The following is a 15,593-nucleotide window of genomic DNA, read 5'->3' as shown; positions in this document are numbered from 1 at the left end:
GTATTCTAAATGTGGTCTAACGAGGGAAAAGTAGCTAATTTCTCTCGCTTTGTCGTCGCACTTTCCTAATATTCTTTTAACAAAACCCATTTTACAATTAGCTTTACCGATTATTTCTCGAATATGTTTATTCCACGATAGATCATTATTGAGTCTAACTCCTAGATATTTCACGGATACAACAGCCTCTAATTGGGTACCCCGAATTATATAGCTACGTTGTAGGGAGTTATTCTTCTTCCAGAAATTCATTACGTCGCATTTTTTCAAATTTAATTTTAACTGCCATGCATTGCACCACGCTTGGATAGCAGCAAGGTCATTCTTTAGTTGATCTATATCTTTGCTGGAACGGATTTCTTTGTAAACTACAGCGTCTTCTGCAAATAATCGTAATTTACTGTGTACTACTTCGCCAATGCCGCTTAAAATTGTCGTACGAGATGTGACGGTACTGCCAGTAGCTTTGTTTGCGCTTATCGCTGTTATTTTCGAATTTTCGCTGTCTAACTTCTTTATCCCGGTAATAGGCTACCCTTGCCTGAGTTATTAGACCCAACTCCGTCCTTTAATAACTATCTCAACTGTTAGTTTTCGGGATTTATAAATCCTTGATGATTATTCCGTCATTCATTTTCAAGTTTTCGAAATATTTTGTCGACTGTTTTCGATCTTTATGATTCCAGCCTTTTTATAGAATATTGTCGTCATGCCGCCATTTTATTTTATGGATTGATATCAAGTACTTTCGCTCCGCGATATTTATATATTGTCTTCATGCTTCCGGGTTGTGGGAGATTTTATAATTGGTGTTAGCATAAACTGAGGGAAATGTGGGGATTTAAGGCAAGAGGAATCCTATTGGGGAATGGGTTTGGTATTCAATATCATTCATCAGTATTTTCCCTCTCTTCCTCCTTTCTATATGGTCTCCCGCCGTTCGCTGGAAATACTTGTGCAAGATTGAAGGAACACAAAATTTGTGATATTATCTGATGCAAAATTTATCATATGTATAGTACCGTCATACCAATGTAACTTGTCTTGAAAATTGTCATTAAATCGCGAATATTATTCACTATTTGTTCATTCGAATATTTATATAGTTATACTTGATTTTGTGCCTCTATGTTGCCCATATTTTTGCATGAGAAACTCTCTGGCAAGCTTCGCAGCTTCGAAGGACCATTTTTGTCAATTTAATTAAGTATTAAAGGTGTGCCGCTGACGTGAAGCCTGGAATAAAATTGAAAAAATAAATCGATCTGCTGTAAAAAAAATCTTTATTGAATACATCTCCCCATTCATTGAGTATCGGTCACGTTGTTATTGCATTGATGGTTTGGAAGTTTTGGGAGATTTCACGATTTTTTTTAAAGCGAAGATTCGTTCACTGCAGTCTTATGAGTACGAAACGGTGGGTTTGTCCCCGTGAGGATTGTCCAGCCACGGGTACACTTTGGGGCAGTCCACGCACGTCTCCATGTACCGCTCCTCCCCGTTGTCCTCCCTGATCAATTCGCAGCTGTTGGGGTGTTTGCACGTGTTCTCCGGGATCGTCCAGCATTTCCAGAAGTCCTTCATCTGGGAGAGGGGCGTGGGGTTCTGGATCCACTGGAGAACTTGCGAGATGGAAACGACGTACACGTCCGGAAGGGTCGCCAGGTAATCCAAGAACCTTAAATACGAAAGAGTCAAATAGTCTTGATAACAGTAGTCAAATAGTCAAATTTTGCCTTTAAATAGTGACAAGTCAAAGTCGTGCTACCCGAATCGTCAAATAATTTATATTACATTATATTCTTACATGAATGGAATCCCTCGTGTTCAACCCGCAATACGAGGGGGGGACCCAAATATAACCGGACACAATAAAAAAAAATTCAAAATTTAATTTTTTGTCTTACAAAATTCACGTTCACGTTCAAAAAAAAAAAGTCACGTTCGAAATACTCTCCATTTACACTGATACCGTGGTTGAAACGTTTTTTACACTAGGGTAACTTTCACTAGGGTAGGCTTTTTCTTTGGTGAATTAGATGGATGAGGCAGATACTTTGTGGAGATCCATTATGAGATATGAAGTGAAACACTTTGCACTTTCCACATAAAAATTTATTAAACTAGAGTCGACATGTTTCGCTGCACTGCTGCATTATCAAGACTTATTGAGCGACTCTAGTTTAATAAATTTTTATGTGGAAAGTGCAAAGTGTTTCACTTCATACCTTTTTCTTTGGTACTCGTTGTTTCCGATGCCTTGCAGCACCGCCTTTGATTCCATTTTCACCTCCGTAATGTGATTAAAAAATTTCCCTTTTATCGCCATTTTCATCCGGGGGATCGAAAGGAACTCAATAGGTGCGAGATCTGGGGAGTAGGGTGGGTGAGGAGGCACATAGGCGGCTCTAGGGGGGTGGGGCACGGGGGCACGTGCCCCCCCCCCCCAGACCCTTGAAAATATACAAGAGTTTTAATACGGTCCCATTATCATTGCGTTCGCTTTGTATTACATTTTGTATCCTTGTGCCCCCTCAGAACAAAATCCTGGATACGGCCTTGCTTGTGCCCCCACCTCCAGATAGAAATCCCGGATGCACCCCTGAGGAGGCAGTGCCGTGCAATTTTTACCAAAAACTCAAGTCGCGGCTAGCAGCAACAAGTGCCGCATTTTGATCAGGAGTCGGCAAACGAGGAGTGAATTTCGCCGCGATTCGTCTCATTTTCTTATCTTCCGCTTAAATTCACTGCAATGAACTCAAAGAAAGACCAGATTGTTCAGCGAGTTTGTCAATAGTACGCCTCTCATCCTCGTGCACAAGGGCTACGCTGAAATTTCGCGGCTTTTATTGGATCTCAAGTTCCCAGCTGTTTTGGCTGTCTGCTGAGAGTTTCTTGACTATTTGTAGTTTCAGGCGTTAAACTTTCTCGGTGTGATCATGGCATAGATTCTACGGCTTGATTAAGTGGGGGAGGGAATATGGGAAGGGATTAGAACAGTTTTGGGGAATTAGTGTTTAGCGTTTGCTGATGGGGTATAATCCCAAAGAGTTTTCAGTAGTTCATTCTGCGTCGCTGCGAAAGGAATGTAACCGCAGTGTGGTTTTTAATGTTTTTAGTAAGATATCGTCTTGAGAAATAGAAAGCCGCGTATTTTAGATCATTTGAACAGGTAAAATATATTTCATTTATCATCCGGGAAAGATTCCAGCAACTGTGAGGATTATCATACCTGTTGTAAGCGTTAAATCTGGCTGGTAGGGCCGAGAACCAGGCTGCGTGGATAAAAAAGGGGAAAGGGGCCCTGTTCCCATCGTAGTGGCGGTGGAAATTATCCTTTATGAAGGTCAGAATTTCGTCCTCGTCGGAAATGCTGTAATGCAAGAGAAAAAGTTCATGATATTTAAAATGCAACTAAAAATAATTATCTTGAATATAATACCAAATTGTATGAGAAATGGAATTTTTAAGGGGTGCCAAGTCAAAATCTTATAGTATTTAAACTCTTATATAATCAGCTTGAGGTTTAAAAAAATGGAAATGTAAACAAATCCGGTCATGATATCGAGAATTCAACCAGAAATAACGATCATGAATATAATATCCAATTTTATAAGATATTGAATTTTTAAGGGGTGCCAAATAAAAATCTTATTGTATTTAACCTCAAATATTAATTAGCTGAATGCCTAAAAACTGCAGATTTTTGCATATATAACCTGTAAGGACTCAAATTATTAAAAAATAAATTGTGTTTGCGGCGGCAAAATATAAAGAAATGAATTTTCATCATTTTTACCTCACTAATCTAAAGTTAAATACAATAGCTGTTGGAGGCAAAAAAAATTATCGATAAGTGAGCATCTGAATTATCGAAAATATTACTCCAATTACGTTGTGAAAATTGCTGTACCATCTGAGGAGCATAACCGATAAAAATGGATATTTACACGTAAAAGCTGCTGTACACTCTACTTACGTGCCAGTGTCATAAGGGTTTTGAATACTAGGGATTATCTGTGAAAATCAAAAGAAATGATGCCATATTCACTATTTTCCTGGGTGTCTAAATTTCCAGACCTTAGATAAGGCGATTGATAACATTGATCGTTGTTTTTTATTTCTACATACATGCATAGAATAATCGGTTATTTTCAGTAGATGATTTATCGTCACCATGCCAATTTAATTCTCAAATGTTTGTCGAAATAATACTTATATTTTTGAATTTTTGCCATGCCTTTGGATGCGTAATAAAGTATATTTTTTTAAGTAAAACTTTAACGTCACGTGAAGTATTTATCCCCTCAGCCAAAATCCAATGTCTTATCTCAATGAGATTGCATACTTACTAAGGGCATGTGTCTACCATTGAGCAGTATACGTAGTCTTCACTCATCCAATCCACCATGGGAACCACCCATCGTCCAGGAAATGAGCCTGTGGGACATGGAGGGACTGGGCATTCCTGGAAAGGGAAATATTATTTATTATCTTTGACAATTATGATTTTATATCATATTTTCTTGAATTCGTGCAAGAATTATAACATTAATTGACCAAGCCATGACCAAGATGGAAATTCAAATGGAATTGTGAGTGAAATTTTTCGAGGAATGTGTCAGTTATACGCCTTAATTTGATGAAAATAATTTCTCAGACTTTTGACAGGGTTTTCGATATTGTGAAAACAAGTGTGTCGTCACTGTATACTTGAGTGAATGTCATGAGATCAATGACTATTTTACTGATTCGTAATTTAGATTGTAGCGCAAAGTTTGGTAATATTCATGAGAAAATATTTCACAATTAGTGTTTGCATTGAAGTATTCACATGCCGTGCAAAAATTCTATAGACCAACGAATCCCAACCGGTGGTACGCGTACCCCCCAAGGGATGAACTAGTCGTGGGTGCGCCAAAAATAATCAGTAATGGCGGACGCCAGGAACCATGTATCTCTTTAAAAAAAATTATTTGCATATTTAATGAGGTGTTTAAAACAAAGTTTCTATTTATACAATTATTTACAGCTAAATGTGCCACCTAACCGTAGTTAAATTATGCAATAAAATGTGCTTGTTAAATTTTTGGAGACTAATATGGAGAGACAATATTAGTTAAGGCCGTTTTACACGGTACACGGAATGGCGCAATCTGACGCACGTGCGAAGGCGAAATAAAAATTGCGTCATGTAAAGCGGTGAATTGCTAGAACACATGCGAGAATGCGTGGATGCGAGACGGCAAAATAGCCCCTGTTCTAATTTCGTTCATGCATTCACGCAATTCCACGCCATTTTAGAAATTAATGCAGCTCTAACCTGCGCAATTCCGTGCCCCGTGTAAAACGGCCTTTATAAACATAGATAGGGGTACGAGAGGAAATACAGGTTTCGAACCAATGCTATTGATTCTAATTTATTCATAGCTTTTTATCACCTGTGGTGACTTGAAATCCAAAGTGTACGGCCATGGAGTTTTTCCCTTATCGTCGTCATTCGTGGGCCACGAGCAGTCCCACATTAGGTTATTCTTGGTCATCATCTCAAAGGTTGCATCCCCTGCCATCTGCAGGAACGGGGCCCTCATTCCCTTCATGGCGTCTTCAGGTATTTCCCCGAATGTTTTGAGGATTTCCCTCAGTCCAAGGAACTCTTTCTCCAGCGTCTCCACGGATGCTCCAGCCCAGTAGTCCAATCCAGTCTGGTGCCTGAGAAACAAATGACTAAAGGCTAATGCGAGAAAAAGATGAAGGGCGGCATTCGTTTCCATCTCTACGCAGAAACCGAGCTTATTATTACTATGGAAGATCATTATTTTATTCTATATCCATTCATCACATGCAAGCAAAAAATGGTCCCTCTAAGCCACATGGATAGTCAAAGGGCTCCACACACATATATACGAAATGATATTTACATAGAACGCTTTAAAAAGTTTCAACAATCTATGATATTACGACCTGGGAACATTAAACATATTTAGAACACTAAACATTTAGGCATTCCACATTTTAGAAAAGAATGGCATTCATGCCCAAATGTATTGAATATATCCAGTTAAAAAGAATAAAACCCTCTTCCAGAATGCTCTCAAATTTCTGTTAGACTTTAGAGGTGTTCTGAGTTCTGAATTAAATTAAGTATCCCTGTTAGACTATCGATATACGCATGAGTAGACCACAACTTTCGCACACCATATTTAGATATTAAACTCACTAGCAGTTAGCGACTTATTAGAATTCTTTCAAGGAAACGTTGAAGTATTAAGACGGCGATGTTTCAAAAAGGCCGGGTGAAATACTTCCCTGTATCTATATAAATCGTTTTCAATCACCTTATATAGAATACAGTAAATGTGTGCAAGCTAACCTTAATTTAAAAAGCAAAATTAGTCTTAATTTACGGAAAAGTAGGGGTAGACAATTACCGTAGTCTGTAGTAGTAGTAATGTAGGAGCCATGAAACCTTATACCTAAGATTGCGTGCCGCATATTCAAATTGTCATGGCTATGTGGAACACGCATTCGAGAATTACTAGATTTTTATAGGAATCAATAAATCGATGGCTAAGTTCTAACAACACGTACCTCAAACTCGGCAGGTTTGAAACAGGTATCTTAAACAAAGTGTAATAACATTAAAAAACTCTTTGTTTGCTAATGAATGCTTGATTTTTAGTTTTATGAACTTTTGGTTTTTAATTTCAGAGTACAATTAAAAAATTTAATCGTATTTTCTCTGTCCTGAAAAGTTGCTATTTTTGAGATACGTGTTGTTAGAACTTAGCCCTCGAATAATTGTAATTAAGGGGACTCGCTCCATCGGCTAAAAGCGCCGCTGCAGACCGCCACTATTTCCCATTTCGTTGCTTAATCTCGGCTCTCACATATTTCTGTAGGTAGGTACTTTCAAGATAAAAATATAGCTGTGCAGTCAGAGCGAGACAACTTTCATTTTAGTGCTGAAGGCGAGGAAAAAAACATGCCATAAAAACCTTTTTTTCCAATTTAGCAGCATAAATTCATTCGGTGTCCACCCCTTAAGATGAATATCTCAGAATACCTTCAAATATTGGTCCTTCATCGTCAAATGTAAACAGCATGAATTAATTAATTCAAGAATGAAATGCTGAATTATTTTAAATGCTGCAAAAAATATGGATAGTAAATAATAATTATGTTTCGACATTTTTCACTGGTGTTTACCTGCAGTTATCGACAAAACTTCAAATATTCGTTAGTATATTTTGTATTGCAAATTGATGCAGGTATATTCATGCAGTATTGAAAACATTTTCCCGTAACAATAAAGGGTTTAAATTGTATACGGGTATAAAAGATTCTGGGATTTTTAAGTATTTTTATATGAATACTTGCGTAAGTTTATAGCTTGATTTAGGGAACAGAAAATATTGTCACTTGTCCTAGAAATCGTTTTTTAAATCACAAATATTGTTCGATCTTTGTTAAATCAAATGTGTGTATAGTGTTATATATTGTGGCGTTATGTATGTACATATATATACATGAGAAATCCTCTGACAAGCGTCACAGCCTTGAGGGACCAATGATATTGCATTAAGAGAGTTACACCTTCCGCCGAGGTAGTGTCCCCCTTAGTGAACTTACTCTTCGAAACTTAAAAAAAAAACAATTCCTATCATCTATACGAGTGGCATGAAGTTCGACTCGTATGAATGAAAGTAGGTGGTCGTATGTGACCCATGGGTCGCTGTCCACAAGGAAAATATTTGGATCAAAATACATTGGCTACTGCAGGAAAAGGTGGCATCTTTATTTAACATAAACCTGGCTCATGGCTTTCACTACCTTCACGTAATCGTATATTTTTAGTCAAATCAATCGTGATCCAAGTAATGCCGTACTTACGAAATGCTGTGAAGAGCGATTTCATGGCCCTGACGGTAAAGTTCGTTTGTCCTCCAGTAGTCGTTGTACTCATGGCAAACGAAGAAAGTCGCGGAAATGTTGCACCCGTTTGGATTTTGGCGAGTGAAGAGCGTCTTCTTGTAGAAATTGTCGAAGTTGGTCACCGTCACCGCATCGTCGAACGTAAGCATTACCATCTGCAAGGGAAACACGAGGAAAGTAAGTATATGCATTCATTTCCGTTCATCCCCCAGGATTTAGTGGTGCAAATTTAGATTGTTGTAATCAAGGTGGTAGAGTGGTAGTCTAGTGGGAAGAACAGTTGGATGCTCCTCCAGGGGTCCGAGTTCAAATCCCGGGTTAATACTTCAAATACCCCTAATCTGTAAACAAACTGCTCTACTCTCATTAATGTGCATGACTATATTGTTGCGCTCTCCGTACATTATTGAACAGTCATGAGAATAAACTATGAATGGTAAACTTCCACAGGATTTTATTTAAATACCGACCCGGTTTCGACACGTAGTGTCATCCTGTAAGACCCGGTTTCGACACTACAGGATGACACTACGTGTCGAAACCGGGTCGGCATTTAAATAAAATCCTGTGGAAGTTTACCATTCATGGTTTAATCTCATGGGGATCAAACATATCCACAAGGTGTCGCCAGACAATGTTAATTATTATTGGACAGGTCCAGTTAACTTTCAAAAGGTTTTTTCTCAGAAATGGTGAATTGTAGAGAAAAAGTAAAATAGCAGTTTTGTAGGTAATCTTCTGATGTAAAATTTTGGTCTGATCAATTTTTATCGTAAAAATAACCGTTTGACCAACATATGGAAAAAATGTGACCTTTGACCTTAAATAAAATTTTTAGTGCACACGATGGGGACTTTTCAGGATTTCATTAGAGTGGCATTTCTATCGTTCGAGTAAATTTTCAGCTTTTTGGGAATTTATGCAAGGGCCCCTCTATTTTTTGGGCTAATTTCACCGGGATAATTGTTGACTTATGGTCATGATTATATTGTCAAATGAGTTCTCGCAATGAAGGAGATGGTATTTTATTTGACTTAGTATCAGTTATCAGACATCCTCGCTATAGATGATGCATACCCATTTGAAGTGAATTTTTTCTGCGAGACCACAAGCTAGTACCTGAGACCGCAGAGGTTATGTGGAACTGAGCTTGGAGCAGAAGACGCGTTATGTAACCATTAGCAAGCATCAATTAGAAGTTGGTTTGCCTCAGTTCCTCATGTGATCTGGTAATGGAGGTAATTAGTAGGAGAGGAATACTCGCGACTGCAGTCGACCAGTTTTAGCGAAGCACGGCTCATGGCGATGAAATTAAAATGCCGAAGCCTCAAGCTTTCATAAAAGCTCATAAAAATAGATTCCACTTTTTAAATGTCCATATAAATACAACCAGAAGATACATGATGTGTATCATAAGGTTCCTTCTTGTCTAGATTTTATTCGGAATTAAAAGTTCATTGCTTACGAAATAATTTTATGCGAACGAAACATTTCATTTTTACTGCTTTTAATGCAACGTAAACAATGTTTCTCTTCAGTCCAACTGCAGACTAGGGCAGAAATTATGAACAGAAAGACACTAAAATTTAAAAATATCATCAATTTCCTTTGTACCATCATCACGGAATAAGTAAGACATGTCCTCAACAAGTATAGCATAAGTGCACCGGAAACGCGATATTGATTGCTGCTATTAAGTAAGTCAAGTATCTGGCAGAAACGTATCGAGATCTTCTGCTATTAGCTCATGGTCACGATATCCATTAAATATTTTTCTCTCTTTATTGACAGTGTCCAAGTTTCTGATTCCGAATTACAAATTTATAACATGATAGCTGCAAAAATTAATAATTATTTCCGCTTAAAAGCAGGATAGTGTGCCATTGAATCTATTAATATAAATGTACTTGTACAATTAGGCATAGGTAGGAAGACATGGTTCCATTTTTTTCATTCGAAGAGATAAACTCGAAAACTTCATTTTTTTTCCATTTCATACCTTGGTATTTAAAAAAACAGTGTTTTATTTTTTATCTAGTAAGATAAAGAAGCGATCGTTGCTATTTTTTATATCTTAACGCTTTGAATCGAGGTAGTCCCCAACACCAAATTTCCATTTCTTTTTCATGTTGTTCCATGACTTTAGGGAGATAATTTCCCATTTCTTGGTCATTAGTGATTTTTTTCGGGCTCCTTAAGCCTTCACAAATTTTTATGATAATATCTCACCTCAGAGATTTGCGTCGACGGTGTTTAAATAGTTCATCAGGATTTTATCCGTTAAACCTTAAGTCAATGCCCTATCTGCGCTAACTCACCAGCTCCAGAGAACAGAGATGGATCTTTAAGATTATTATTAGTAGAATATTGCAAAAAATTAGAATCTTCAACGCTATAATATATTTATACAAGCGCCTACTTCACGCAGCCAATATGGAGGCATATTTTAGAACAATTTTTACGTCACGATGGACGCTTAGGAAGAAAGGTGAGAAAAAAGACTGGAGGCGTTCGAGATATGGCTATGGAGAAGGTTCAGTGGACGGAGATGAGGTGCAGAACATTTTGGGTGAGTAGAGGCAGCTTCTGAATAAGAAAGAGGGGACAGAAGGTATGGATGGAGCGATTACTGAGCGGGGAGGGTATGTTGAAAACGGTGTTAAAGGGTAAAATGTTAGGTAAACGAGGGAGGGGAAGGAAGAGAATAAGACTTTTAGATAGAATTAAAGGAAGTAGGCCTTACTGTGAATTGAAGAGGTAATTCCATGAGGGGAGGGGAGACTACTTCATGCCTTAATAGATAGAATGCTGTGATAATAGTTATGAGAAAAAAAGATGGGTCATATGGGAGCGATGCGTCCTCTTAACATATTTCCACCCAGCATATGGCTACATCCTTTTATTCTGAGTTTATGATGCTCTTGAAGAAAATCAGCGCTCCCTTTTGCTCTTGAATTGTTACAACTGTGATTATAGACTTACGATAACTATATTCAATTATTAGTCTATTTTTGAAGCCGGTTGAAATAAGCCCACTGACGGGAACAAACGGATGCGAAACCTAAGTTCAATATGGACGCCTAATGTCTATAAATAACATCCAAGCACCGTAAATGTAAAGAGGAAATGGCATTGTATAGATTATTTTAGCTTTCTTTCATCGAGAAACATGCTTGCCTTGAAGATTCACCCTTTCTATCATGGTCACTCATAGAAATTAAAGAACACTATATTTAGACCTCGTTACCGCCCAGTATGGCTATATGGATAATGGTGAATCGGAAGAAACAAGTTCATGTATCACCAAAATATTTCACTAGATTAGTAAAGATGACCATAACAGCAATGTACACTGTACAGTCACTTTCAAAAGTATTACGACAAAGTTTTTGGCGCCACTTCTGCTCCTCGAGGAAATTTAGTTTCCCTTATTACTTTTGTAGTCTTTCGCTACGCACCGCAAAAATTTCGTTTGTACGTGAAGATATATGGATTCAGAGGGAGACGTTACATGAAAATTTATCATTCTGTATCGATTTATGTTGGATTCATTAATTATTTCGTTCGCATTGTCTGCGCACTTTCCCCGGTTTTCACTGTTGGTTTATATTTTACGTACCATAAAACGCCCACTACTATCAGTTGCAGTGGAGTGTAGTAGTTGCAAGTGGAGTAAACTTTCGACTGTAATGGTATTGGTTTTTAAGGTCGAGTGCCCCACGCGGAAAACTGCTCAATTTTTTTTCACCTTGTTCACTCGATTTGTATTTCTATATGGATTTCAAATCATTTTAAATTTGCTGCTACAGCTTTATATGCTTATTTGCTGTTATGAGCGACATAAAAAGTTAGGAATAGGGCAGTTAAATCCATTTACAGCCATTAAGCTTTCTGGGCGGAAATTGGTTAAAGTAAAAAAAAGTTTTTTTTCGCGTTCGTCACCACCTCACCTGTGGTACATCCTTAACGTCAAGGCCGCCGGGGATGCTGGGTCCGAAGCATCGGCAGTCGGGGAGTTTGCAGTTGGCGGAGGCTGAATCCGAGTCGTCGCACTTATCCCTAGGGTCAGGGGCTCCGTAAACTCCGACCGCCAGCAGCCACAAAATCGCGTAGGTCAACAACATGGCTCTCCACTCCGTCACCACAAACGGGCTTCTAATGCGGGACGTGACAGTCGAAATAGAAAACATATCGTTACATTTATAAGTTTCTTCTTTGATTTTTTTTATGAAATCATTGAGTAAATAGCCCGATAAAGTGAAATAATCTCTGCCTTCAGATATTGAGGAGCCTTAATCTTGTCTTTATCTCATCATCTGTTCATCATTGGTTACTTTTTTTTCAAGATTTCGGCGATCAAAATTTCCTGTTGCGAAAATAAGCCTCATGAATTACCAGTCAATCAAAATTTATCCGAAACATTGAAAATTGTATTTTAAAAGCGGCATTAGTGTTAGGAGTGATCTGCAAAATTGTTAGATCTCACTGAACGAATTAGGCTGGAAGCTGCAAGAGACTCGGCGGCTACGAGCTAGGCTTAGATGGCTCGACAATTAAGAATGGGCGTTTTCCAGAGCGACATGGAGAAATAGTACCTCACAGTATTTGTAAGTCCGACAGAAACGACACATTCTGAGAGATCTTTTGCCGAACTATAGGAATTACTTTTCCCCCGAATAATAAATGATCTTAATAAATAGTAGGCGGATTTCCGTCCTCGCATTTCCTTTTATTTATAACGGCTGGTGTCCTAACACCTACGCCGCTCGCTTATTGAGGCGGCATGCGAAGTAGTATGTTGGTGTGAATGTAGTTGTTTTTTTCAATAAAAATGCGTGCTAAAATAAAAGGACAATGTGAAGCGAGCGAGGTGAGTAGCAGAAACCTCCTGCTTGTAGAATCCAATCTTTTTTTTAAATGAAACATGACCACTACCTATAGTTTAGTCATAGGATGAGGCAACCGACAGTTGAGGTCATTTGCGCAATGAGGAAAGGGTAGGAGAGGAAGGATGGAGAGAAACCCGGCGTCGGCATTAGCCTGCTCTTCACGAAAGGCGCCAAGGGGACCACGGCTTAACGTCCCATCCGATGGACGGAATATTGCGCGTGAAATGTCCTCCACACATCATTCAAGTAGAAACCAGGCAGTTTCTGAAAATTCTCTGTTATCGCCGGAATTTGAACCCTAGCCCACGAGGTGGGAAGCCAACACTCTAGCCACCACGAAACCCGAACTACACTACCTTTATTTCAAATAACATAGCCATGTCCGGAAAATTAATCCATTAAGGGGACTCTGTACTTGGGCGATAAGCGTCGCTGCAGACAATCGCGATTTCCCATTTCGTTAATTAACCATGGCCTAGGTGCACCTTAAGTTTTCAGTATAATCTAAGGACGAATGAATGCAGTCATTAGGAGACACTTTTCATTTTCAGCGTTGAATTTTAGGGAAATTATTCTGAAAATTAACGTGTCCCTTGTATTCACAGCATATACTCGCGCAGTTATGCTCCTAAAAATTAAGTTATCGCGTGACTGTGAGCAAATTTTGACTCTTCGTGCCCTAATTTTATCAGATCAATTGATTAACGCATAAAAAACTAAATTTTTAAAATTCTTATGGGTATCTAGAGATTTTTAACGGATGTATATCTATAGTTATCGAAAAAACTAATAATATGCGTAGGTATGTTCCATTAAGTACTGTTGCATATATGAATACAGTGTTGCAAAGAGTGTCAATCCAAAAATAGAGGACAAATCGCTCCTATTACTTCTCTAGCATTAATTTATGATGAAATTTATTGCTAATGCCATGCCAAATCGAAACAGGATTCCCTGTGAAGAAGCTAATTACTTTAGTCAATTAAAATATGAACGATTATAGGCAATTAAAGGCTTTATATGGTAAGATGTTTCAGACTGCGGCTATTTCTTTGCCACGAGGCAGCCGCGTAATTGGCATATCTTGGACGAGGCCGAAAATTGAACACGAAGTTGTTCCCCACGAAAATTATTTTGAGAGGGAGACGCGGAATGGAGAAATTTATAATACTCGTGGGCTCTCCTCCAAGATATCTGCAGTCATAAAAATTTGCTTACGTATTCTTAATTCGGTGTGCACGAACTCCGGAAATAGCAGATCGAGTTCTATTGAAGTCGGGCTTGAACGGGAAGAACGCTCCGCTTGACTGCGCAGTTACCGAGACTGCGATCCAACGTCGAAAATTAGTTTTATTGCGAGTGAATGGGCCACATCATGAGATGCTTTGGAATAACGATGTTTTTTGTTTGTTTTGAATGATGAATTTGTTTCTTAATTTATAATTATTTCTAACAGCATATAGTAGTATAATTTATTAGTATGCGTGACGTTTTTTGTACTGTGTGGTGTGCATATTGGAGTCCAATTGCATGCTGCATGCTGGTGATTGATCACTCCCTGCCAAACACCCTAGAGGTGTCTCGCAGGGTATTATGTAGATGCAGATGAACGAAAATTGTCGTTGAAGGTCCGGTGGAGGAGTGGAATGGCAGCAGTGGACCACGAATGAGATGTATGTATAGGAGGTAATGAAGGATGTGAAGCAGAAGAAAGATGTCGGTGATAAAAGTTTAACCGATAAGGGAATTGAGTGGAGTTTTGCGTGAAACCAATGTTAAGCCCGAATTACAAGATCAATTTTCCTGTCCCTGCAGAGCGATAGCTCCAATGATGGCGGAAAAAAATGACCGTTTCACGCAATGATTTTCCACGATGGCTTCAGTGATGCAAGTCTCTTCTCTTTTCCCAACTCTCGGCACGTCCCTTTTTCCGTCACTGAAACCATCGCTGGTAGCATCTTTCAGCCAATCAGAACGCACGGCCGCTAACAGCGATTGTAACGTCACGGTTGGCTTATAATTGTTTGACAGTTTTAAATGCGGAAAGTGACGGAGTAAGCCATGGAAAAAAGGGAGTGGGAAATGACTATGTGATTCAGAAAATGATGGGTCAAGCGATCACTCTTTTGATCCCTGAAAACCTATCGCTGGATCTATCGCTCTGAGGGACGGTGAAAACGATCGAGTGATTCAAGCTTTGGGATTGATGACTGTTGTTGACTTGCTGATTCAATCACTGCTTAAAGGACACTGTTGATTCAATCACTGCTGTTTTGCACGGGACACGTACTTGCGCGATCTGTTGAGTGTACGAAGGCGCAGTCAAACTTGCGTCGTGTAAAGGTGTGAATTTCGAGAATGCACGGACGTGAGATGGCGAAATAGCCCCTCTTCTAATTCAGCTCGTGCATTCCCGCTAATCCACGCCAAAGGGAGAAATTAATGCAGTTCTAACCTGCCCAATTCCGTGCCCCGTGTAAAACGACCTCAAGAAGGAGCACAGCTGCCACTCGAACGCTCTTATTAGATACGTACTATCGGTTAAAAATCATCGGTAACGACAACAGTCGCGAATGATCGACGAAAGATATCGGCCGCGAACGGAAAAAAAGGTTGTGTCGTTCGTCGAAGTGATCCCGTTCGTTAATCGATCACTCATGAGATCTCAATCGCGCATTTATGACATCACGACCGAACCATCTCTAGCCTACAGATCATACATTTGGCCCTGCTCCTATTGCTCGTACGTATCCACTACCAGAGAATTTT

The 15,593-nt window shown here is 38.9% G+C and overlaps 1 protein-coding gene across 1 annotated transcript; it reads right to left on the bottom strand.

The window, feature by feature from the left end:
* Positions 1-1,266: 1,266 nt before the first annotated feature.
* On the bottom strand, positions 1,267-12,128 carry LOC124159483 (chitin deacetylase 7-like). Its single transcript, XM_046535314.1, has 6 exons — positions 11,886-12,128; positions 7,894-8,090; positions 5,442-5,712; positions 4,353-4,468; positions 3,233-3,373; positions 1,267-1,678 (listed from the first exon to the last, which is right to left on the bottom strand). Exons 1-6 carry the CDS (start codon positions 12,123-12,125, stop codon positions 1,402-1,404), a joined length of 1,242 nt encoding a protein of 413 aa, XP_046391270.1. The 5' UTR covers positions 12,126-12,128; the 3' UTR covers positions 1,267-1,401.
* Between the last annotated feature and the right edge of the window lie 3,465 nt (positions 12,129-15,593).

Source organism: Ischnura elegans, chromosome 5 (assembly GCF_921293095.1).
Source record: "Ischnura elegans chromosome 5, ioIscEleg1.1, whole genome shotgun sequence".
Classification (NCBI taxonomy): domain Eukaryota; kingdom Metazoa; phylum Arthropoda; class Insecta; order Odonata; family Coenagrionidae; genus Ischnura; species Ischnura elegans.
The sequence above is the reverse complement of the archived record's forward strand: the minus strand, read 5'-3'. Positions and strand labels throughout refer to the sequence as shown.

Bases quoted from the DNA above. Each gene is read 5' to 3' on its own strand.
- LOC124159483 (XM_046535314.1), bottom strand. From the start codon at position 12,125: ATGTTTTCTATTTCGACTGTCACGTCCCGCATTAGAAGCCCGTTTGTG. The intron at 4,469-5,441 runs GTGATAAAAAGC...TTCCCTTTCCAG, and splicing joins TGGATTTCAAGTCACCACAG to GAATGCCCAGTCCCTCCATG. The intron at 3,374-4,352 runs GTAAGTATGCAA...CTTGCATTACAG, and splicing joins ATGGTAGACACATGCCCTTA to CATTTCCGACGAGGACGAAA.